The sequence below is a fragment of the Cicer arietinum genome, chromosome 7 (assembly GCF_000331145.2).
Source record: "Cicer arietinum cultivar CDC Frontier isolate Library 1 chromosome 7, Cicar.CDCFrontier_v2.0, whole genome shotgun sequence".
Taxonomy (NCBI): domain Eukaryota; kingdom Viridiplantae; phylum Streptophyta; class Magnoliopsida; order Fabales; family Fabaceae; genus Cicer; species Cicer arietinum.
Window position 1 is genome coordinate 10,839,412 of NC_021166.2, and position 23,284 is coordinate 10,862,695.

At 31.8% G+C, this 23,284-nt stretch overlaps 3 protein-coding genes across 9 annotated transcripts; 2 read left to right on the forward strand and 1 right to left on the reverse strand.

Moving 5' to 3' along the window:
- The first annotated feature begins 6 nt into the window (after nucleotides 1-6).
- On the forward strand, nucleotides 7-3,704 carry LOC101495535 (uncharacterized). The gene is made up of 4 exons (XM_004515698.4): nucleotides 7-421; nucleotides 750-986; nucleotides 1,088-1,305; nucleotides 3,167-3,704. The coding sequence occupies exons 1-4, from the start codon at nucleotides 143-145 to the stop codon at nucleotides 3,345-3,347; spliced, it is 915 nt and encodes a 304-aa protein (XP_004515755.1). The 5' UTR covers nucleotides 7-142; the 3' UTR covers nucleotides 3,348-3,704.
- Nucleotides 3,705-8,951: 5,247 nt separating this feature from the next.
- On the forward strand, nucleotides 8,952-16,666 carry LOC101493823 (protein TPX2-like). 4 transcript variants are annotated; one of them, XM_004515692.4, is made up of 17 exons: nucleotides 8,955-9,399; nucleotides 9,496-9,657; nucleotides 11,141-11,282; nucleotides 11,610-11,715; nucleotides 12,791-12,841; nucleotides 13,162-13,259; nucleotides 13,361-13,436; nucleotides 13,527-13,589; nucleotides 13,751-13,834; nucleotides 13,997-14,049; nucleotides 14,136-14,202; nucleotides 15,431-15,496; nucleotides 15,585-15,647; nucleotides 15,799-15,876; nucleotides 15,970-16,020; nucleotides 16,202-16,278; nucleotides 16,400-16,666. In XM_004515692.4, exons 1-17 carry the CDS (start codon nucleotides 9,222-9,224, stop codon nucleotides 16,416-16,418), a joined length of 1,434 nt encoding a protein of 477 aa, XP_004515749.1. In that variant the 5' UTR covers nucleotides 8,955-9,221; the 3' UTR covers nucleotides 16,419-16,666. The 4 variants fall into 4 exon arrangements, 3 of the variants coding, with proteins under 3 accessions (XP_012567412.1, XP_004515749.1, XP_004515751.1); XM_012711958.3 differs by lacking the exon at nucleotides 16,400-16,666 and having other exon boundaries at nucleotides 8,952-9,399; nucleotides 16,152-16,264; XR_003470793.2 differs by lacking the exon at nucleotides 15,970-16,020 and having other exon boundaries at nucleotides 15,799-15,904.
- On the reverse strand, nucleotides 16,203-23,240 carry LOC101495217 (guard cell S-type anion channel SLAC1). 4 transcript variants are annotated; one of them, XM_012711957.3, is made up of 4 exons: nucleotides 22,724-23,240; nucleotides 17,568-18,376; nucleotides 17,388-17,479; nucleotides 16,203-16,343 (listed from the first exon to the last, which is right to left on the reverse strand). In XM_012711957.3, exons 1-4 carry the CDS (start codon nucleotides 23,198-23,200, stop codon nucleotides 16,312-16,314), a joined length of 1,410 nt encoding a protein of 469 aa, XP_012567411.1. In that variant the 5' UTR covers nucleotides 23,201-23,240; the 3' UTR covers nucleotides 16,203-16,311. The 4 variants fall into 4 exon arrangements, 3 of the variants coding, with proteins under 3 accessions (XP_012567411.1, XP_012567409.1, XP_012567410.1); XR_001142996.3 differs by having other exon boundaries at nucleotides 16,207-16,343; nucleotides 17,012-17,479; XM_012711955.3 differs by lacking the exon at nucleotides 16,203-16,343 and having other exon boundaries at nucleotides 16,777-17,479.
- Between the last annotated feature and the right edge of the window lie 44 nt (nucleotides 23,241-23,284).

Sequence of the window (23,284 nt, forward strand, 5' to 3'; positions counted from 1 at the left end):
GGTTCAGCAAAACCTTATTCACTAAACATGATCAACCATTCACAATAAAATAAATTTTTTATTATCTCTTCAGTTTTTCCCGGTGATTGTAGATTTTTGCGTCGCCGAGTAATTTAGGGTTTTTTAATTTGTGCATTTTCTGATGAAGTATTACAAAGATGACGGTGGTGGTGGTGGACGGAGAGAGGAGGTAGTACCGGACCTCACTCTCACAATCGAAGCTGATGATATCAAAGGGGACTATATCAAATTGAGGTCTGTCTCCGACGAGGGTTTACTAACAGCTGCGGCGGATGAGTTTTCTCCGCCGGCGAGAAGATCCGTTGTGTGGTATTGGGTTAAAATGGCGCTGTTGTTTTTATGCTTAGGGTTTTTGGCTATTGCTGTTCTCAAGTGGGTTGGACCCTATTTGATAGACAAGGTTGGTTCTTTTCTCTCCACTGGCTAATTTTTATGTTAGACTGTGATTTGTGTTTTAGGGCTTGAGAATGAAAATTATGCACCTCTTTTGTAAACATTCATTTCTGTTTAGGATTTTTAAAATGTTCATTCATATTGCTGCAGAATCATGTCCTTTGTATAATTGTATTATTTCTTGTTGCTTATGACATGGAACATGCATTGAATTTTTTTCCTGTTGAAAGCAATTCTTTGCACTCAATAAATTTAATGTATTGGTTTTTTGCTTTGGATTATAATGTTGAGTCAATTATGATTTATCTCATGGATTCTGGAATTTTTATTTTCAGGAGGTTATTCCAATATTAACTTGGGAAACGAAGACTTTCAGTACTCCAGTGCTTACTATTTTGGTGTTTGCATCTGTAGCATTTTTTCCAACCGTACTTTTGCCATCTACACCGTCTATGTGGGTGGCTGGAATGACATTTGGTTATGGATTTGGGTTCTTGCTTATAATATCTGCAGCAGCTGTGGGTGTATCACTCCCTTTTATAATTGGTTCAATCTTCCATCATAAAATTGAAGTATATGCCTTTTCTTCAATCTCACATGGTTTTGAGTTTCTGTATGACGGTGTTTGGGTCACATGTACTAATTTGGATATGATGTTTCATGAATTATACAGGGATGGTTAGAGAAGTATGCAAAGAAGGCTTGTATTCTGAAATCTGCTGGTGGTGGAAGCTGGTTTCATCAGTTTCGAGCAGTTGCCTTAATCAGGATTTCTCCATTCCCTTACATGATCTACAACTATTGTGCTGTGGCAACAAATGTTAAGTACGGACCTTACATAATTGGATCCTTGGTTGGAATGGTGCCAGAAATATTTGTTGCAATCTATACGTAGGACCTCTCTCTTACCCTCTCTATCTCTCTCTTACACACACACACACTTTTTTTATGCTATACTTTGATTTTGTTTTTTACCTGGTTATTCATATAGTTGTGTAGATTATTTCTTGGATATCTAATTTTGCATTTGAAACTTCTCATGTATACCCAATGCTAAAGTGACAACTTTTTTCCAACTTTTGGATGTCCATGCCATACAGTGAGTATAGGTTATGTAATTGGCTTGAGTATGTTTAGCAGAATATGGTTATTTCATGAAAATTCAATTGTTTACTATATGCCTTCACACATATGGTAAAACTTGCTTCAGTTAGATTTCTTTTGTGGTTTTAAATTTTTAGTAATTAATGTAATTGAGACTCCTGCAGATTCTGCATCTCGCATTACCATGTTTTCATGTTTCCCTCTGTTGTTTTCATTATTATTGATCATGCAGTAGATTTAGATATGATTTGGTGAATTGATGATGAGTCTTTAATATACTGGTGAACGTGAGGCATTCCTTCATAATTATTTCCATATTCTGAAGTGGGAGATTGCTTTTCCCTTGTGCTTTTTTTTGGTTTGTAGCTGTTTTTAACATACAATTTCCTTTTTTATCCTTCCAATCCAGCTCAAGGATTTGCTTGTGGTCATGGAAGTTCGTTGATTTTACAATTTTGTACTTGAAACAAGTGCAACTTTTGTATATGTGATCAACTGAGCATCTTCATTCATGTTAATCATGTCCTATTATTTTGACTCTCCATTCCTACTTGAATTTGATAATAGGAAATATTTTGGGTTGAAGAAATACTATATTGTATATGAAGTAGATTATTGTTTCTTGGAGCAGTTGGCTGTTTAGTATTAGTTCAAACTTGTATGCATTCTCATTTAGATCTTAATTAGGAATGCTATCTATCACATGGGCTTTGTATTACAAACTGTTGTAAGAATTTATATAGATGCAAGAGATTGCTCTCTTGCCATGATACTGGCTTATGTCCACTAAATGGTTAAGGTTGCATATCGATGGCACAAATAACTAAAGTGCCCTAATGCTCACCTATGGAAACTTCACTTCCCACCCAGTTTCCACAAGCAACAACTTTAATACAACTTCCTATTTGGCTGTTCCCGTCCTCTAATATTATTTTTCACCATTCTGTGATCTACTCTATAGCTTTGATGATTCCCTTGACTCAATAAAGGGCAAACTTTACTGCAATAACATCAATGTTATGATTTTTTTTCCGTCTTCTTATTTTGGAAGGGTTAAAGATTAGTGCAACATCATAGATTGTTTGATAAAATTCTCACGAGCCAAATACTTAATTGTTAGTTCTAGCAGATGAGAGTTAGTTGAACTGGAAGGATCAAGTTGGGGTGACAAAAAAACATGTGTTTGATTTGTTGCATTGCTTGGGTAGCCCATCTGTAAATACCACTGCAGTTCTTGACTGAGACTTTTAGCATGCTCTCACCTTGAAATAGGGCTATCTTCTCTCCTATCCTAAGCTTACGGGAAAAAATTACATTCTAAATCTTTTTACTTTGAAAGGCATCTTTAATTAAAGCTGTTGTTGTCAATTTAATGTTTGGAACTGTTTTTTCTTCTTAAATTCATCCTCAAGGTTTTTTTTAGAGTTTACCTTATATGGTCTAATCTATTTCTGGCAAAAGCCTTGTATCTAATAATATTTATGACTTTGCCTTTAATTCCTTGCATTTGACATGTATTTTATTTATATTACTCTGGTAATCCTTAGTTTCCAGTTACCCATTTCCAATGTTAATTTGCTATAAAGATAAAGAAACTAAGTAATCCAAAATATCTGGACCCTGTTGAACTTACTGGCTATTATTGCAGGGGAATTTTGATTCGTACATTGGCTGATGCTTCAAATGAAAGGCAATCTCTATCAGCCCCGCAGATCATTCTCAATGCTTTAGGCTTCTGTATAACTGTGGCAACGACCGTCATTATAACAGTTTATGCCAAGAGACGGCTCAAGGAGTTGCAGGAGGAGGACGAGGTGTTGTTGCAATAGTCCAATAGTTTTAGTCAGTCTGGGCTTTGATTGAATCCAGTATGAAGCAACTATGACATTATATTATATATATATATATATATATATATCATACTGGCAACTGGTGCTCATTGCACTACTAGGAGAGGATTTACTTACCTAGTAACTTGATCCATGTGAATGGTTGATCGTCAAATGTATTATAAAAATGGTGGTAAGGGTTGACCAAGGAAGGATATCAAAGGAACAATCTAACTTGAAGTGTACATGAATTTATAGGATTTGTTTGAACTCAGCAGGATTCGTTTGTGTAAATCAGATGCAACAATATTTGTTGAATTGCGAACTTGTACTACAGGAAAAATGTTCTATGTTCTATTTGCAGTGTTCCAATCTTTGTCAATTTTGAATTCTAGAATCATTAATGACCAGCAAGTTATTCGTCATTTATTTTATACAACGTTAACATTTTATTAATAGAAAAACAAGAAACCAGTTTGCTGGATCTGTTGCAATCCAGTGTTTTCTTCATATGCGATAAATGTACTTGTACTATGGCATTCCTTGTGCCTCATAATTAACTGAATAAATTTGCTTTTGCTTTTGAAAAAAAAAAACTATTTCAAACATAAGAAAGGAAAGAGACTAAATCTAAGATTTATATCCTATAATCCAATAATAGATAGTTTTTCACATATGGTTAAAGACAACTTTTTTATCTTCAAATTAAAATAGCCTATATGAAGAATTTGATTTGACAAAATTAATCATAAGGCCAATAACTTTTTATGAGTAAAGAATATGTTAATATACACCGACTACTTTTGACTTTAAACAAATAATGTCATACCAAGTCGATGAACAATACACTATCTTGCTCCAACAATTAAAATTATATATAAAATACAAAAAAATTAAATGTGTGAAAACTCGCATTAACGTTCATGATTAATATGCGTTAATGTAATAGAAAACAGATTGACGGACATAATAGTATTTGTCTAGATGCTACTTTAATTAAAAACAGATAAAATAATTTAAGGTGATTCTTATAAAAAAATCTTAAACCAATGAATGAACGAAGAAGTGAGGGAGCTAGTTTTCTTAATGGCGGCTACGCACTCCTGGAAGTAAAGAGTAATTCATCCATTTCTTCAATAGTGCTGCTATTTGAGTTCAAAACATGGGTACGCATTAGTAAATGCCTTCGTGTGTAACTTAACATTCAATTAAAAAATGCCATTTAGTAAACAATAAAATAAAAAATGGCATAAATATAGAGTGCTACTTTTAACCTACCTTCTGACCAAAATTTTAGTTTTATTTTTATAAGAACCACAATCCTATTAGACTCTATAAGTAAAAATTAACTCTTAGTTGATATTTAATGGATTAATCAACAGTTTATACTTTTTTACAAAAGATATAGCTGTGTTAAAATTTAGTCAACAAAAATTGATGTATCTGATACATATATATTATTTTTGAGATTTTGATACCACATATAATAAACTCACAAACAAAATAAATTATCTCTAAACAAATTCATTGCGCTCTTTGAGAATATTCAAATAAAGTGTGTTTCAAAAATAAAATTAAAATATTTTAATCTTGATGTTATTTATCAGAGCTAAAATTCCATAAAAACGTCTACAAATATCAACAATAAACATGTTGAAACAATAAATAAAAATGTCTACATTTGTTATTATCTACTTAATAATTAGATGTGTCATATGAAGAGTTTGTCCAGTCGTTAACACAAAACACAAATGAAAATGATAAATACATTGATAATACAAAACACAAAAGAGAATGAGAAATATATTCACATCACTTTAAAGTACAAAAAAAAATAAAAAATAGAATAAACACAAACACAACATCATATAACACATAATCACAATTGAAATCAACACAATATCAGTATTCATAAATGTGTAGTAGATGAAATCCAATCAAATGTTCATTTGTTATAACACTTCATATATTGAGATTCTACTACGCATTCGATAAGAGCTTCAAAGTACTTGTTAAAACATAGGTGAAGGCTAAGAGCTTCATTCCAGCCCTTAACACATAATATGCCTAAAGTATATGGTGCTTTTGTTTGTTTTTGCTCTTAAAAATTTTCATGGTATTTTGATATTTTTCTGGTGCAAGTATGTATTTCCAATGCTATTTTGGGTTTTGCCTTTCTCAATTTGCTAATTTATCATGTTGCAGAAACTATGGACCGTGTTTCTTTGTTTCAATTCCTCGTTTGTTATCAAAATCCTAACAAAAATACAAATCAAAGTTTTATGTTCGCTCCACGTAGACATATTTATGTGTCTACTTTCCATATGAAGTTAAGGTGGGTTAGTTTAATTATTTAAACGAAAAAATAACCAATATGGATTAATAAAGTAAAGTTAAATGATGAAAATGACATATTTTAAAATTAAAAGACTAAGTTGAACTTCAAAAATAAATTTAATGACCGAAAAAAGTTATTAAGTTTTTACTAAATTACTCTTATTTACTATTACCATAAATGAAAAATATAAGATATTAACTTGAGAGTGATAAAAATAGTATTAATTAAATAATATAATTAAAAAATAATAATTAATATTGTATTAAAAATGAAATATTCACTTATTTTGAGACAATTTTTTTACAATTATGCTCTATAAAAAAATTGACTGAAAATCCTTGATTCATATATTGATTACCAAGTTTACTTCCTCTATTTAACAATTGACTGATCAATCATCGTGGGAAACAGAGGGAGTCAAACAATCCTAATGCCACTCAACAAGCTATTTTGGCCTATGTGAGTTTCTAATGCAATGCAGTAGAAGTAATTGTTATCTGTGAAACAACCTTCATTGGTTACAAGGTGAGTAGGAGTTGATTGTTCTCTATGACTGTGAGGTTGTTTCTTTACACCTTACCAAGTAAGAGTGGATTTTTCTTTGGTTTTCTTGTTTGCCTCTTTTTCTTCCATACATGTGGGAATATTTTTTTTAGAATGTTAAGATTGATAATATAGAGTAAAATAACATAAAATTAGTTTTTTTTTTTAAATTTAATAGTTTATTTACTATATTTTACTCTATATACTTCGTCCAAATATATCTTTATTGTAATTATAAATACTGGACTATTGTAATGACATGTTACTCCAACAATAACAAATACAAATCCAATGGCAGAGAGATTTTTTACACAAACAGATGTAAGAATAAAAAGAGTGGACCGAATTTGAACCAAGGTATTCTTCTTCAAATGAGCTTCTATCATCTTAAAAGAAAATTATAATTTAATATTGATAAAGACTTTAAGAGCATGAAGATGATCCATGTTTTAATAAATTAGAATGAACTTTATTTATTTTAATTTGGTTTGTAATAATTCTTAGTTTGCTTTGATTTGGGATTATAATAGTTTTATTATAAATTTAATTTATGTTATGAGTAAGTGGAGATACTTTACTTCCTTATATTTAGTTTATTTTAGAAAAAAATATGATATAAACCTAATATGAGCCTAAAGAATGGTGTCACTTATGACCTATTTAGGTTTAGAGATAGTCTTACTTTAAATATGCATTTGTAACCTCATTGAGGGGGATATTTTGAATATTATTTTTGTGAGACTTTGCTCTTTAAAGTTGTTGAAAGAATTCACTTTGAACTTAGATTGTTAATCCTTATAGAATTCTTTTTAGCTTATCAATCCCTAGATTTTGACGCCATTTTGTTCTTGGTTCGTTTGCTGAATAATAATTTTGAGTTTCCTTTTACATCAAAATCTAATACACAAATTCTACCAATTTTTCCGATCAGTAACATGAGATCATATCTCGAGTTCTACATACTTGTTTTCGGTGATTCAACAGTCTAATATGCGTTTCAGAATGTCATTTTTCACCTCGTTTTGGAATCGTCCGATTCTGAGTTTCGTAGCTCATGTTATCGCATTCTCCAACAAAATACGATTTTGGCTCAAATCTGTAAGTTTCCAACCTAGATCGATCCGTAAAGTGATTAATGACAAACATGATCATATCATTTGTCACTTACACATGACATAAACTAAATCTATAATAAAACTATTACAATTCCAAAACAAAACAAACTAAGAATTATTACAAACCAAATTAAAATAAATAAAGTTCATCCTAATTTATTAAAATATTGATCATCTTTATGCTCTTAAAGTCTTTATAAAATACAATATACACATTATTTATTTTAGAATAGATAATCCAAATTCACGGATAACAAAAAAAAAAATAGTAGGGGAGAAGATGTATAGCAATATGACCAGTATTGAAGTGAATCCAAATCAAGCAAACAATTTTTTTGCGCTAATGAATAATCTACAAAATATTTTTCTATGTACTCTATTCGCTCTATACTTTATTAATATTTTAAAATAGTTTATATTTGTGTCAAATGTTTTTCAATTAAATCTTCCCGTTAGTCTTATCTATAATGTTGACTACTATTTACTATCAAATTAATTTATATTTTTATTCAAATTTTATCAAAATAGTTTCTGCGTAATTACCACTTATTATCAAATTAATCTATATTTTTATTCAAGTTGCGCGAATCAACAACACCAGATCAATTGAGAGAGTGATTATCTTAATTCTACATAGATGCTATACTTGAACTTGCCTCTTCTGAGTAGTAGAGCAACAAACTTGTTATGAAGTTAAGGAATGTGAAGTACATAAGCATAAATTATTCAAAACTATAAACAAACTTTGCATGCCCAATACATGATTATTATCCTAAAACCAAATACATAACAAGCACATATTGGAAACAAAATACAAGGCCAAAAACCAAATGCAAAACAAGCACACATTGGAAACAAAATATAATGCCAAATAAGTAGCATTTCTCTGATTTAAAGTTATTATTATTTAGATCCAAAAAATTTAAAAGAACAATGATAGCAAAGGACAAAATAAATGACAAAAGGGTACCCTTAATAGCAACAAAACTCAATAAATAAATTTTTGTTTCATGATAGAAGTGATTTTTGCTTATTCTTCTAAGTTATCTTAACACTATACACTAATCGAATCAATACATCACAATTATATATAGTTGTGCTTTTTGATATAATTATTATAAAAATTAAAAATTTATAACAATTTGATGATTGAAATTAATTAACTGTTTAATGTTTTTTTTTAATATATATAAATTAAATCTTTTGGAAAATAGAGCCAAAAACATTAGAATTACAATAAAGAGACAAATAGAGGATTTTAAAGTTACAAGAAGGAAACATCACATAAGACAAAAGAAACGGAATTCTCCACCTTCCATTCCACCCTCACGGGTACCTATAACAGCCAAAGTACTCAAAATGTCGCCCATTCCCCCCTTTTCAAATTTCAACCACTCGTAATCATAAAACGGTCCTTTAAAAAACTTCCCATACTATTTTCAAAATTTGGATCCTTTCCTTTCCCGTTTGTAAACCCAAACATCGTGTTTGTTTAATTATGTTGCTACAAACAATTACAAATTAGAGACACCGGCGCAATAATAATAATAAAAAAATGCTTCGGCTCTCCCCTTCACTACGTACAAAAAATATTTCCTTTTAAAAAACAATTTCGTTCAAACTTAAAATAAAAAAATCGAAATTTGCCGTTTAATTAAAATAAAAAAAAATAAAAACCGTTCTGAGCAAAACCCAACTCAGTAACGAGTCACTAGACTGAAGAGGTCAGAGTAGTCAGCAGCAGCTGTCTCATTCATCGTTGGGTTCAGATTCGGGGCTCCACAACCCGAATCATAACTCACACCACCCACCCACTGACATAGATACTCCTCCTATAGATATAATAGATTGGAACGACAGAGACTTCATTTTACGACCATGACCATGGAGGAAGACGAAGACGCCGAAATAGAGCACGTGTATATCGCTCATGAAATTGATCTCGATTACGAGTTCGACGCAGCTCGTTTCTTTGATTTCACTCGCCCAGAAACTCCCGATGAATCTTGTCAAGCTCAACTTTGGTTTCGAAATGCCCCAAACTACCCTCCTTCTCGTTAGTTTTCAAATCTTTTTTCGTTTTCTTCCTCATTTTTCATTCTTGGATATTATTTTTTATTTTATTTTTTCAAATGTTGTTTTTCTGTTTCAGCTTTTGTGACCAAGTTAGCGGCGAGAGAGGGATTTCTCTTTGACGATGTTGACGACTCGTTAGAAGCGGAAAATGTTGAATGTAAGAGTAATGTGGATGGTAATGATAAAGAACTTGTTCACGGTGTTCCTTCCGCTATGGAAATTTCCGACACTATTAATGGTATGTTGTTCCCTGGTTCTGTTGAATTTATTCTATTATACTGTAATGTGACTAACATTATCACTTAAGGCATAGAAATTGGATTTTTTTTTTTTGGGGGTCTGGTAGGGTCCCTTTGTTGGTGATGTAATAATGTGATTAACTGTATGGGACTTTTGTCGAGGTAATGAGGTGTTATCATGTTTTTACTAATAAAATTTATACATGCCTTGGATCTGCACAAGTCTGTGTTTAGTTCTATGGTGGCAAATATTGATTTTAGTTAAAAGCGAGTTTTAGGTAAAATGATTTTATGTTTGGATAATTTAAGTGAAGGTGAGTTGAAGAATACATTTGAGTGTGAAAATCATGTTTGGAATCAAAATTCTGATTTAGAACCCCCAAGCATACCAAAATTAATTTGAAGTCTTCAGAATCACTTTTAGCTCTTCCAAAAGTGAATACAAACATGCACCTAACATAATGTTTTAATTATTCAACTCAAAGGTTTCACTCATCCCCTTCCTCTTAGTTTGCCATGTGATGCTTTTGCAATCTTTTTGTTTTAAGAAAAAAAAGCTCCTTCCTGAATAACTGCAACAGTGATTTTATTTTTAGTATAAATGTCAAATCCTAAAACTACTGAGTTGGTAAATTGGGAAAATTTGTTGTGTAATGGGCTTATATCCTAATACAGTTGTGTTAAACTTTGACGATTTCAGAAACACTTTCAGTATTATTTGAGATTTAGTTAGAAAGGCCATGGCTCTTGGCTTGTTGGTGGTGGTTCCTTCTACTTTATAATTATTAGACTTGGAAGCATTTGGTTGAAAGATCTCTGGCTTGATAGTTAAGAAATGATGTTATGACGCCACTGCAAGTATCTAAGTGTTATAAGTCTGACAGACAATATTCTAACCAGAGGACGATAGGTTTGTTTAGTGGCTTCACATCTGACAATCGCTCTGTGAATCCAACCAGTAATTTGTCAGTTTCACAACTATAACAACTTTGGCATCACCAATATCTCTCTTTAAACTCAATTGACATTTGGAGGTGCTCATATTGCAATTATTTCTTGTATCATGGTAATTTTTTATGTGGACCGTTGTTTCATGACACCAAGGATTGAATTTCCCAAAAGTTTAAGATAGATTTAATGTATTAGTCCACTTTAATTTGTGCCAAAATTTAATTTGGTTATGAATTATGTTGAGGGTGAAGATCAGATTCAAATCTATGTCAATAACTAATGTTTTTCAAAAGCTTAAGCAGTTAAAGTAGACACGCCTGAATGATTTTATATCTATAACTCACAACAATGTTTTAGACTCTACTTTTGTTATTTCTCACAATATGTGTTTGTGATTCTCTCTCTCTCTCTCTCTCTCTCTCTCTCTCTCTCTCTCTCTCTCTCTCTCTCTCTCTCTATCTTTATCCTTTTTCCTATACCTTAACTTGTATACTCTCCCTTTTGCATGACATGTATTTATGTTTTTTCTAGGACTTACCTCTGGCAGTAAAGCAATCAGTGGCAGTTTGAATTCTAATTTTAAACCTGCTGTGCCAAAGAGTTCAACATCAATGAAACCTACAGCTACTCAGTTGGCTAGGAAAAACTGCCCCGCTAAAAAAGTTGGTTCAAGGTGATTATTGGAACAACTTATCCTTTTTCAGAGTAAAGAAGAAATGTTTTTTTTTTTGCAGTACATGGGATGGGGTGGGACAGGGCAGTAGAGCTCACTGAAAATTCTGTTCATTTTGAAATGTACGATGTTATTGCATTCTCCCACAATCTCTCTGTTTGCCCAACCGGGTGTATAAATTTAAGTGCTTGGTAACTTGAGTGTGCATTTGTTCTTTATTCTTTACGAAATCGTATTTTTTTAGTATTACTACATTTGCTCCTTTAGTTTTTTCCTGGTGCTGATAAAACTTATATAACGTTGTATCAACTACTCTTCAATTCTCAGATTTCGGAAGCCACTAACTCAAAATGAAAGGAATATATCTATCTCCTCTGGAGTAGAAAATCAAGCTGCCAAACGGCAAAAATTAGAGGGTGGTCATTTGTGCAAGGTCTGCAAATTCTTTTATTTTTCCTCCTCCGAATTTATAATACTTGAAGAAACTGCTTTATATTTGTCTGCTTGAGGTATATAGATTGATCATAAAGTTGACTATTAGTTGCAGTAAAATTTTGTGCATTTCTTTGTATGTTCCAAATAATGAATCTTAGAATTTTCCTAACATTGTGTACCATTTTGGGGTGTTAGTGGGACGAGTTATAATGGGTTTTGTTTGTTCCTTGCCATTCCCTAATTTCTGAGAGAACTAATTCTTTAGGCCTAAACATCACCTTAGACTTGAAGAAAATGGAGGGTGTCGATGTTTAATTAACATTAAATTTGGGAAAGATGGAACTGAGTTGAACTGAAGTATATGCCAAATTCAGTGGTCAAAAGAATCTAGTTCATGCAATTGGTAAATATATCATATATATTTGCATTTCCCTCAATAAAACAATGATCATTTTCTTCACTTTAATATTAGGACATTACTAAGAGAAAAGTGTCACCTTATCAATATAAAAAAGTATGCTTTTAGAAGTTGAAGATCAAACTCAGAAACTTAACTTGAAAGGATAAGTTGAAACGTTAATAAAAATTTGAATAATGCTAGCAACACATTCTTTGACACACTTTTTAACACACTCTCTTTTATTGGTCAAAATTCATAAGGGTCCCATCAAATTTATATGGGACCCACATGACTTAGTTGGATCTATTTAAATTTATCCAATAAAAGAGTGTATAGAGAGTGTGATGTTAGCACTTCTCTAAAACTTATATTAAATTAAAAATTATCAATATGGGTTAGGCAAGGTCATATGGAGGATGACTGGAACTCATCCCTTACTGACAATTGGCTCATTGAACGCGACCCGCCTCAATCTAATTATTTCTTGTCAGAGTAGACCAGGTCAGATTGGGTTGGCAAGATAGGTTGGGTCGTTTTTATCCCTAAATACATAAGTGGCAAGATGGGAAGCACTTTGACCATAAACCAGGAATTTAAATGGGGCTAAGGTAATATTGCATAATATTTATTTTAGACAGGCATTTGAATGCTTACTTTATCTTCTCTGTGACAGGTTACTGATGTGAAGCAGCAAACTAATTTTGTGCACAAGACACCTAAGAGGGTAATGGATTCTAATGCAGATTTCTTATTTCTTGCCTTGGCAAAAGTAAATCGGACCAAATTGTCAATTACTCTATTCATATAATTTCTTCTTTGATTTTACAAAATGAAGTAAAAATACATATTATTTTTTCTTTCTTGATACGAGGTTATTGTTGAGTGAAATTTTTTCATTGATTAAGGGAATTCTCTATTGAGTACCTAAACTTTTAGTCAGAAGAGCAAGAGTGATTCCTATCTTTTAGGTAAAGGGGCTTGTTAAGGGGTTTAAAAGAGGTTTGCCTGATCCACTCTAGTCTATACATTCACTTGTTCTTGCAGGCTGTCACTGTTGAGCAGAACTCTGCATGTTCCAAGCTGAAGCTTACTATTCCCCGAGAGCCTGACCTAAAAACAGCGCATAGAGCACAAAGGATAAGGTTTGAATTTTTGGACCTTTAGTGTTTCACTTAAATTTTGATGATAAATTTCATCTTGAGATAATAGACATTAGACATTGAGAAATATTTGTGCTCAACAGACCCCAAATTGTTGGAGAGGCAGAGCACATGACAGTGGCTGTCCCCAGGTTCAAAGCTCGCCCATTAAACCGGAGGGTTAGTACATGCTGTAGATATAATTGCTATTGTTTGGTTAATTTTGGTGCATAATTGCCATCATCTTCTCTAACTATGTTCATAATCTAGATTCTTGATGCTCCTTCGTTGCCACTTCCCAAAAGGAGCACTCCGCAATTGCCAGAGTTTCGAGTAAGAATCGAGTTTTTTTATTCTTGCTATCCAGTCATCTATGTTTATCACAATTTCATTATTATAAAAAGGATAAGAACCCAGCTAACAAATTGATGAGGAAAATAAAGTTTTTTCAGCATTAGTAGTATTGAAGCTCAGTTTTTCTGTCAACTTATCAGGAATTTCACTTGAAGACTTTGGAAAGGGCCATGAAACACACATCTGCTACCTCCTCTTCACTTCACGGCAATGATTCCGTTAAGGTCAATTTAGTTCATAAATTTTAAGCAGTAACACGTCATTCCTGTTCTTATATCTAGTTTAAGTTTATATAGGAGGAACATTTATTATGGATTTTATTTTTATTTTAATGCTCCATGATAGATATGAATAGTCTTTCAGAAACCAAAGTTCTCTGGTTGCAGGGTTGGGACAAGCATACTTCTGCTCTAGAAAATAGAATCAATTATGTCAGAAGGTAACTTATGCCATCACGAAAGCTCTTTCTAACACTGACAATTCGTGAAAAAAAGGTACTAATTGCAGAGTTCTGTCTTTCTGTAGGCCTACTGCCATGGGGGACCCAAAGCATGATGGATTGATTTTTAAAGCTCAGCCTCTTATTAAGAAGGTAACGAGACATTGTTAACAAATTTTAGATAAATGGACATCACTTGTTACCATGGAATGAAATGAACTATGCGCTTGAAACATAACTTCCAATGATGGATGAGTTATAATTTGACATTTCTTATTTCAGCCATGTTTTCTCCATTTAAAATTGTTATACAATCTTAGACTTCAATTACATTTGTAACAAAACTTGCATTGATAATGCAATGTCTTCATCATCAAACATTGATTATTATTTCATTCATACTAGTATAGCATTCAATCTTAGACCTATTATTATTGTCAAACAGTTCTATTCTAATCTAGAAAGGCATTCTGATAGGGACTTGGGTATTATGGCTTCTCCAAGTCCCACGTGGAGTAGAATGGGATATTCAATAGAGTACTTAAGTGGTTTGGTTCTCCCTCTGATAGCTAGCTTTCAAGTATGGTCTCCCAAGTGCTTGGATACTTATCAATCAATATCAAAATCCAATTGTTGGTGGCTCAGAAAGGGCTACCTATGAAGGGGGTGACCAAAAAGGCTTACGAAAGCGTCGCAGCGTGCAGCCACCGGGACATCGACTCTCAGGTCCTTGCTATGATAGATTTGGGTTTCACAGAGTGCCAAAGTCCCACATCAAGTATTATGGGATGCTCAGTGGAGTGTTTAAGTGGCTTGGTTCTTCTCTCTTAATAGCTAGCTTTCCCCAAGTGCTTGAATACATACCATACTCATATTTATATTCAAGACAAATCAACTTATATATCACATAGAAAGAAAAACTTGACCACAATATAACATTTTGGTTTTAAATATAGAATTACTAATACAAATATGCTTGCTTAAACTGTGTCTATGCCTCAGTGTATAAAAATGTAATTGAAGATGGAATTTAGTAATTTATGAAGCAAACGTCCAATTTAAGATGAAGTCGCGTGTAGAAAGCACTTTGTTTTATGTATTTTTTTTTTGGGAATATTTTTTTGCTTCAAATTTTATTTCATAAACATTTCACAAAATAGTAGTGAAGCCACATGACATCTAAGTTGGATGATGTGGTGGCATTAGGGTTTCTTTGGACAATTCAAGGATCGCAAACAAACAAGAAATTTTGTATCAACTAAAAAGCAAGAACTGATAAACATGCACGGGGTGAAAAAGATGCTTAAGTCTTAGTTTTATCTTTCATTCAGCTGCTGTTTATTTGATCTGCTATATTTAACTCAGAAATGTTTGAATGCAGATCCAATCTAGTAAAGAGCACGTTGGTGTTTTCCAGACAAACACGAAAGAAACAACAGTGTCAATGGTGAGGCATACTACTTCATAGGTTTTAGTGTCCTGTTTATTTCTTCGGATAGAAAATTTTATTGATCACCTTGCTTCAATTCATACAGGAATTTGATTCACACACTGAAAAGGGGATTCAGCATAACCCTCCTATTGAACTATTTAGCAAGGTGAGTTTATTCTTTCATTTAGCTACCTTTTTTTCTTGATGCAATTTCTTGAATAAATTCTAGTGTCCTGCAGGGCAGTTTTTATGTTTTTTCATCTTAAAGATACTCAATTTCCACTATTCTCAATCATTCTACTTTCTTGTAATGTTAGTTGTCCCTGACATCTGAAGGCCAGCCAGATAATGGATCTCATTTCAAACTGCCTCAGCAATCCAGGATGTGCAGAAAGGTTTATCCTCTATAATTTTGAATTACATGTAATAATACTCTTTGGATTATTTTCCATTTCTTTTAGCATTGTATTGAGTCATTTGTTTCTTAGGGGAAGGATTCAAAAGAAAATATATTAAATTCTTTTCGTCCAGACCAAGAGGTAATATTTTAAGTATAGCAGTGTCTAAACTCTGAAGGGCATGAATTTTGTTGAGCCCTAGTCTTCAGCCTATTCATTTCATGTCTTTGTTTTTCTTGTTGTTGTTTGCAAAATATATTGCTATTCTTCAGTGATACACCATATGATAAATTTCATCAACTCGCTGGCACAAATGATGTAGGAGAAGGCTTTTACTTTTGGGGCAAAGCAAAATCATCATGGAAATGGTGGATGTCTCAGTCTGGTAAATGCTAGGAGGTATGCATCACTGACGCTATTCTTCGTGTTAAATTAATACATTTGATTGTTAAATGAATCCCCCCCTGCAAAAAAAAAAAAAATTGCTTTTATATTTGGCTTTATACCTGAAATGATCCAGGAGCTTGGGAATTCGGTGAGAATAGAGGAAAATGTGCAACCAGCTTTATTATGGGCTTGAATTTTGCAGCTGATATGTGTGAAGATTGACAGTACATAGTTGAATCTGACAGACACCTAACTCTTTTCTGATGAGAGATGGTTCTTACTGTAAAAAGAATCTTAGGAAGTTTTAGAAATTAACATGTCCAGGTGCATAGCTTGTATTTAACTGATTCTGACCATAGATTCATAATCATTAAATGAAAAAGTAAATCATTAAAGGCAAGAGCTGCATTGTCCTTAAGCTTATCGTTTGTTTTTTGAAGTGATTTATTCACTCCTGTTTGGTTTAACCATATATTTTAGAATTTTCATATTAAAGAATAGATTATAAAATCATGATGTAATTTAATGACTGAATTGATAAACTCTTGAAGGATCATTAACCGTTAAGAGCAGTAGTGACTGTACATGTCTAAACTCTTGAATAAGAGCATTTTAAGTATATTAGCATTTCTAGAGCTGATTAAAAGAAATTGATAAGGTAGCTGTAGTCTAACAAATAGCTAAAAATTAGGCAATTAACTAATCTATATATGAAGCGTTTTAATTCTTTTAGAACACAAAATACCATTCAAATATAGCTGCTCACTCGTGCATAAATCCTTGATTGATCCCAATTTAGAATTATAAGGGTAATATTGGAGTATGCTGCTACCCATCTTAAGCCATGGCACTACTAGTATCACATGGGCTGTTTTAGCCATTATTCTTACTAGTATCCTTGTTCTCTGAGTTCTTGGTCAGAGCTTTCTTTGTCCAACGCTTTATGTCATAGGCCTTCTTCAAGGGTTTTTTCTCCCTGCCTTTCTTCCTCTTCGTTATGGCAATTGCAAGATCATTCGGGAACAAGGTGTGCCAAACAAAAGCATGCAGAAGTGTGGACACAAGCAAAAAAGAGACCATTGTTGATGACATAAATGCAAGCCCAAGAGCAAGGCACTTACTTATGATGGAAGGAACCTGCTCTGCATACTTGATGGTTGCCACCGACATGGTTGTCATGGGAAAGGTGTAAGCCCACCACGCCACTGAAAACCTGTCATTAAAAGGATACCCAATATTCTTTAGCACTCCTTCAAATGAGAGGGGCATAGTATTATGTTATAATGTAGAAAATATTGTACCCAAAACCAGTGAAGAATTTGATCCGGACGACAAGTGCAATGTAGAGAAACAAGGCGATGAAGTAGCAAGTTCTGCATAACCCATCAAACTCTCCATAGATACTCTCCCAAGCAAGAGAAGCTGCAGACGGAGCAGCAATAAACATGGTGTATACAGGATGTAGCTCTTTAGGTAATGCCTCACTTGTTGGCAATCTCTGATACAATGTAACAAAAACAACTAGGTAATGTGCAAATCCAACAGCCCAAAAGAATTTGGCAGGTTCATTCCAACCAACTTTTGAAGCTAAAATTGCTCCAACAAAGTTACCTGTTACAGAAAGATGGTTAGAGGGATTTGCAACCTTAGACAGACGTCTTTTGCCTCCAGAAAGCCACTGGCCATAGATTTTGAGTTCAAGGAGAAAATAAGGTACTATGAAAGTGCACCAAATAGCAGGTTGAAGGGTAGTATGTGGAGCAAGTTGAGAGGGTACAGAGATGGCCAAAAACATGCAGACAATCCAAGGGGCAAAGAAGAAGTTGATACGAACCGGATGAAAATACTCTCTTCTAACAGCTTCAAAGTAGAATATGCATTTGAGAATGTAGGTGATGGAAACAGCTATTAGCACTGCTAAAGCCAACAACCATATTGCAAAACTGACAGCTGGTCTAATATGGAGAAAACTGGTGGCAGGGCTTGTTGCCATTGTACGCCACAGAACAGCTTGGCTGCCTAGGCCAAGACAGATACCATAGCATCCTATGGGAAACCGAAGGAGAAAGGGCCATTTCTCATCTGTGGGGAGAAGGATGTCCTCATAGTCCTGTGCCAAATATATTTACAACATTAATTGATCATATATATATTTAGTGGTGGCATCTGAAATGCAAATTTTAATATTTCAATTACAACTACTACATATGAAATCCTTTTAGCTTGGTGGGGCCGTTCCTTTTGGGTGTGGCATCAATAAAGCAGACTAAGCATAGTTAGGATTGTGTCACAGTGGTGTATTCTTTGATACTAAGCTCAGACTTTGAATCGTTAAAAAGTTAGTTACTAGTAGTTAATTGGTTGAGGTTGTTATAGAGATAATTAGTGGTTAGTTAGACTACTATGTTTGTTACAAGGTAATTAGGGATGTTTTGTCCCTTTTATCTCAAGTCTTGAGTATACATAGAACTTATAAATAAAAGTTTAATTTCTTATGTAAGATCTTTTGTAAAATTAGAAATTGAGTGATGAAACCATTGTATGAACTATCTGCTCTTGTGTATCATTTCCTTTGGAGTGATTATTTCTTATAATTTTTTTATCTTTTTTTCTTCATATATTAGTGTTCTTCTTTTAAATATTTGGAATCTTAAGTTTCTAGCAATTGGTATGACTTTTGTCCAAAAACAAGTTGGTCATATTTTTCGGATAAGAGAGGCAAAGAATTCATGGACACTTAGGATAAGGGGCAAAAGATCCCTAACTACCTTCTAACAAACATAACATGCAAACTAACAACTAACTAATTAAACCTATAACAAACTCAACCAATTGACAACTTCTACTAAGTTCTAACAAGTTAGCCATATCATACTATTATGATTGGATTTTCTTTTTCAAAATACAAAATTATTGAAATTTTAAAATGATTTTTTAAATAAAAAAAAAATATCATATTAGTCTCTTAGAAAAAAACTGAAGACTAAATTGAGTAACCAAAAAGACTGATGTTATTAAATTTTTTTAATTACGAACATCATTTTAGAACCATTAATTTCAGAAAATAAATTATCCTACTTTTACAATTTGAGAGACCAACACGGTGATGGTGTTCATAGTTAGAAATGTGATATAATGAAAAAACCTTATTTGAACACAAAATTCAGACTCCACACATATAGACATCTTATATGATATACACACTTGAGCAGGTGTCTTTTTGACCGAGGAGAGAGAGAATAGTGACTTGAAGACAGAGAAAGTCAAAATTGTTTATCGAAAGTCTTGAATACGATGTGACTGTCAAATTCTGTGCCAAAAAAATCATTCCTTAGTATAATATGACATACGGCATGCATGCATGCAAGTTGAAGTAAAACATAGGTAGCAGAATCTCACATTAACTTCATCTAACTCAGGTCCTCTAAGAGCAGCAAAGTATCTACCAGCAGGAACAACTTCATTAATAGAATCATCATCCACACCATTAATATCCTGTGACTCTAATTTTCTTGGCAACAAAGAATTCTGCTTACTCGGTGAAGATTTTGTCTTTAAGATACTAAAATCAGTTTGCTGTGCTTCCAAATCAAAAACTCCTAAGCTGGTTCCACTTCTTGTCTGAACCTTCCTTTGATCATCTCTACCTTTTCTTTCTCTGTTCAGAACAGAGAATCCTGTCTTAAGTGAAACTTGTCTTTTAATACTTGTATGGTTTCGCTTCGTTTCTTGAGCTTCGGTTGATGATTTACTCAAATGCTTCTCATCGTTTTTAATTATTCCCTCGTCATCACCTTCTGACAAAATTTCATCATGTATATCCATCCAATGAGTTTGGAAAGGTTTCTTGTGATACGTATTTTTGTGGCTATAATATTATTGTATGCTAATTGGTGTAGTTTTTTATATATACGTGTATAGTGGGAGGGACACATGCATGCATGCACCACATGAGAAGTGAAAAGAGAAAGGTGAGTTCTTGTGTTGATGAAATGGAAGCCATTGCTTTATTATTGAGTGAAAAGTTTGTGTTAAGGGGCGAACATTCTCATGACTAATTCTTTTAAAATGTGTTTTGACTTTGTTGTTTGTGGCGTGTTAGTTATGGGTCAGAGTTAGAACATGGTCCACCCCAAACTTCACTAAATTCTTATAAGAAAAATGCTGTACATCTTAAATGAGGGAGATAGAAATAGAGAGGTTCAGGTGATATAAAAGAAGATATAAAGAAAAATAAAATGTTGAATGAGTGAATGAAAATTAAAATTGTTTAAATATAAGAGTTATTTGTATTGGATATTGACACAAATACGAGATACGTTTTAAAGAAATCAATGTACCGGGCTACGTAAATGAAAAACATGAAATTGTTTATATAATTTAATTATAAGAATTATAAATTTTTCAATTCATTATACAAAATTACAATAAAAATTTAAAAATTCACAAATTGTGTCTTGCAACAATAAAAATAAACTAAAATATACAAAAAAAGTATATTATATTCATACATAAAAAATAATCAATTTCAATCACAATTAAATAATGAACAAAACCATAGTAGTAAAAATACATTATAATAGTAAGTATTCGGTGTGGATAAGAGCTTATACTAGTATGATATTATAATTTTTTACCTTTAATTGATAAATATTAATATTATTAAATTGAATGTTATATTTCGAATTCAAACTCAACATTTTACATAATTATAATGATATTTACCTTTTTTACTAAGTTAATAAAAATATTTAATAAAAGGTAAATATCATGAATGTATTTAATGTGTAAAAAACATGAATGTATTTGTTCAAGTTGAAAATCAAAACAGGACCAATATAGCTTTCACTTGTCTTTGAATTAAATAACATATTGAATAATGCCAAGTTGAATAGTTTCACGTGATGTAGTTTTATCCACGCATTCCACGACCCAGTTTTTTATTGGTTTATTGGCGGATGTTCTCGGGAGCGGGGGTAGGCTACAGTGTATCTTACATTTTTTTTATATATTTATATATTAACTATATATTATTAATTATTTTTTTTATATATAATAACTATAGGTTATGAAAAGAATATGTAACTCTCTTTTCTCTTCTATCATATATCTGCTTAATTTATTTTCCATTTCTTAGAATTTATATTAATACAATTAATACAACAAATTTTATATATAGATAAATTATCTAATATCGAATAATAAATTAACTAATCTCGACAAACTTTAACATCTTAGTTAACAACTCAACTATTAACTATTAACAAACTTTTATATGTTAACCATTGATACATGATATAGTGAGATGCTATTTTTTAATTGAGAATTGTTTTAATTAATATATGTATTTTTTTAAGAGTGAAATATGTTTAAACGTAAGAAAATTATTGCATTTTTTAAGATAAAAGTTTTCGACAAAATGAAAATTGTAAAATGAATATATTTTATTTGATTAAATTGTGTAAAGTTCTAAAAACTTATGTGAATTGTATAATTTGTGAAAATGGTAAAACTTGTGAGTATTGAAATTCCAACTTTTACAACTTGACTACTACGTATGAATTGTGTGAAACTCTAAAAAAAACTATATAACTTTTAAAAAATTTAATTATAATATTATAGTTAATATTTGTCGCTCCCGACTCTTCCCGATATTTTGTGCAACCATTAAAACTAACCAATTTCCTAGGAATTAATTTAACCAATTAATGGAAACCATAAATTCAATAATTACAATAAGAGTATTTTTAGAACATCATAATAAATAAGGTTTAAGTGACAATGTTTTTTTTCTTATAATTTAGGTTCGAGGGAGTATTTTATTATAACTTTTTTACTCAATATAATATATCAGGTCTTAGACATTTTTTTTTTTGAGAAATTTTACCTTTCAAAATTCTCTATTTAAGAAAATACTCTATTGAAATATGAATTACAACACTATGAATTTGATGTTTTTAAATATGTCAATTTTTAGATGTTATTTACTACCCTTGATAAAATATGTCAAAAATTAGTTGAGACTAAAAATTAAATTCTTATTCATTGATTGACATTAATATTATGGCTTGTGTTGAATTTTCTAGCGTTAGCAATAATATATTTTTTCATGAAAATTGTAATTGATGTTTTTCAAATTTTGAATGTTAAAAATAAGAAATACAAATTACTCATAATATATAAAATATTGAAATTTTAAAATCATTTTTTTAATAAAAAAATATCCAATCATACTAGTCTCTTAAAAAAAATTAAGATTAAATTGAGTGACTAAAAAAACTAATTTTATTGAATTTGTCTAATTTTAAATATTATTTTAGAACTCCCATTAATTTGAGAAAATAAATTATCCTAGTTTTACAATTTTAGGACTAAAAATTGATTGAGCCTATAGAAAGATATATAACAATATAGCATGCATGCAAGTTGAAGTAAAACATAGGTAGCAAAATCTGACCTTAACTTCATCTAACTCAGGTCCTCTAAGAGCAGCAAAGTATCTACCAGCAGGAACACTTGCATTAACAGAATCATCATCCACATCATTAATCTTCTGTGACTCCAACTCTTTCTCTAATTTTCTTGGCAACAAAGAATTCTGCTTACTCAAAGTAGATTTTGTCTTAAAGATACTAAAATCACTTTTATGTCCTTCCAAACCAAAACCTCCTAAGCTGGTTCCACTTCTTGTCAGAACCTTCCTCTGATCATCTCTACCTTTTCTTTCTCTGTTCAGAACAGAGAATCCTGTCTCAAGTGAAACTTGTCTGTTAATACTTCTATGGTTTCTCTTTATTTCTCGAGTTTTAGTTGATTTGTTCAAATGTTTCTCTACTTTTTCTTCATTTTTAATTACATCCTCTTCGTCTCCTTCTGATAAAACTTCATCATGTATGTCCATTAAATGAGTTTGGAATATTTTCTTGTGATCCATTTTTGTGACTATAATAATGTTGTATGCTCAACTCATTTGAAATTGTTAGTTTAGTTATATTATATATAATATATATATATATAT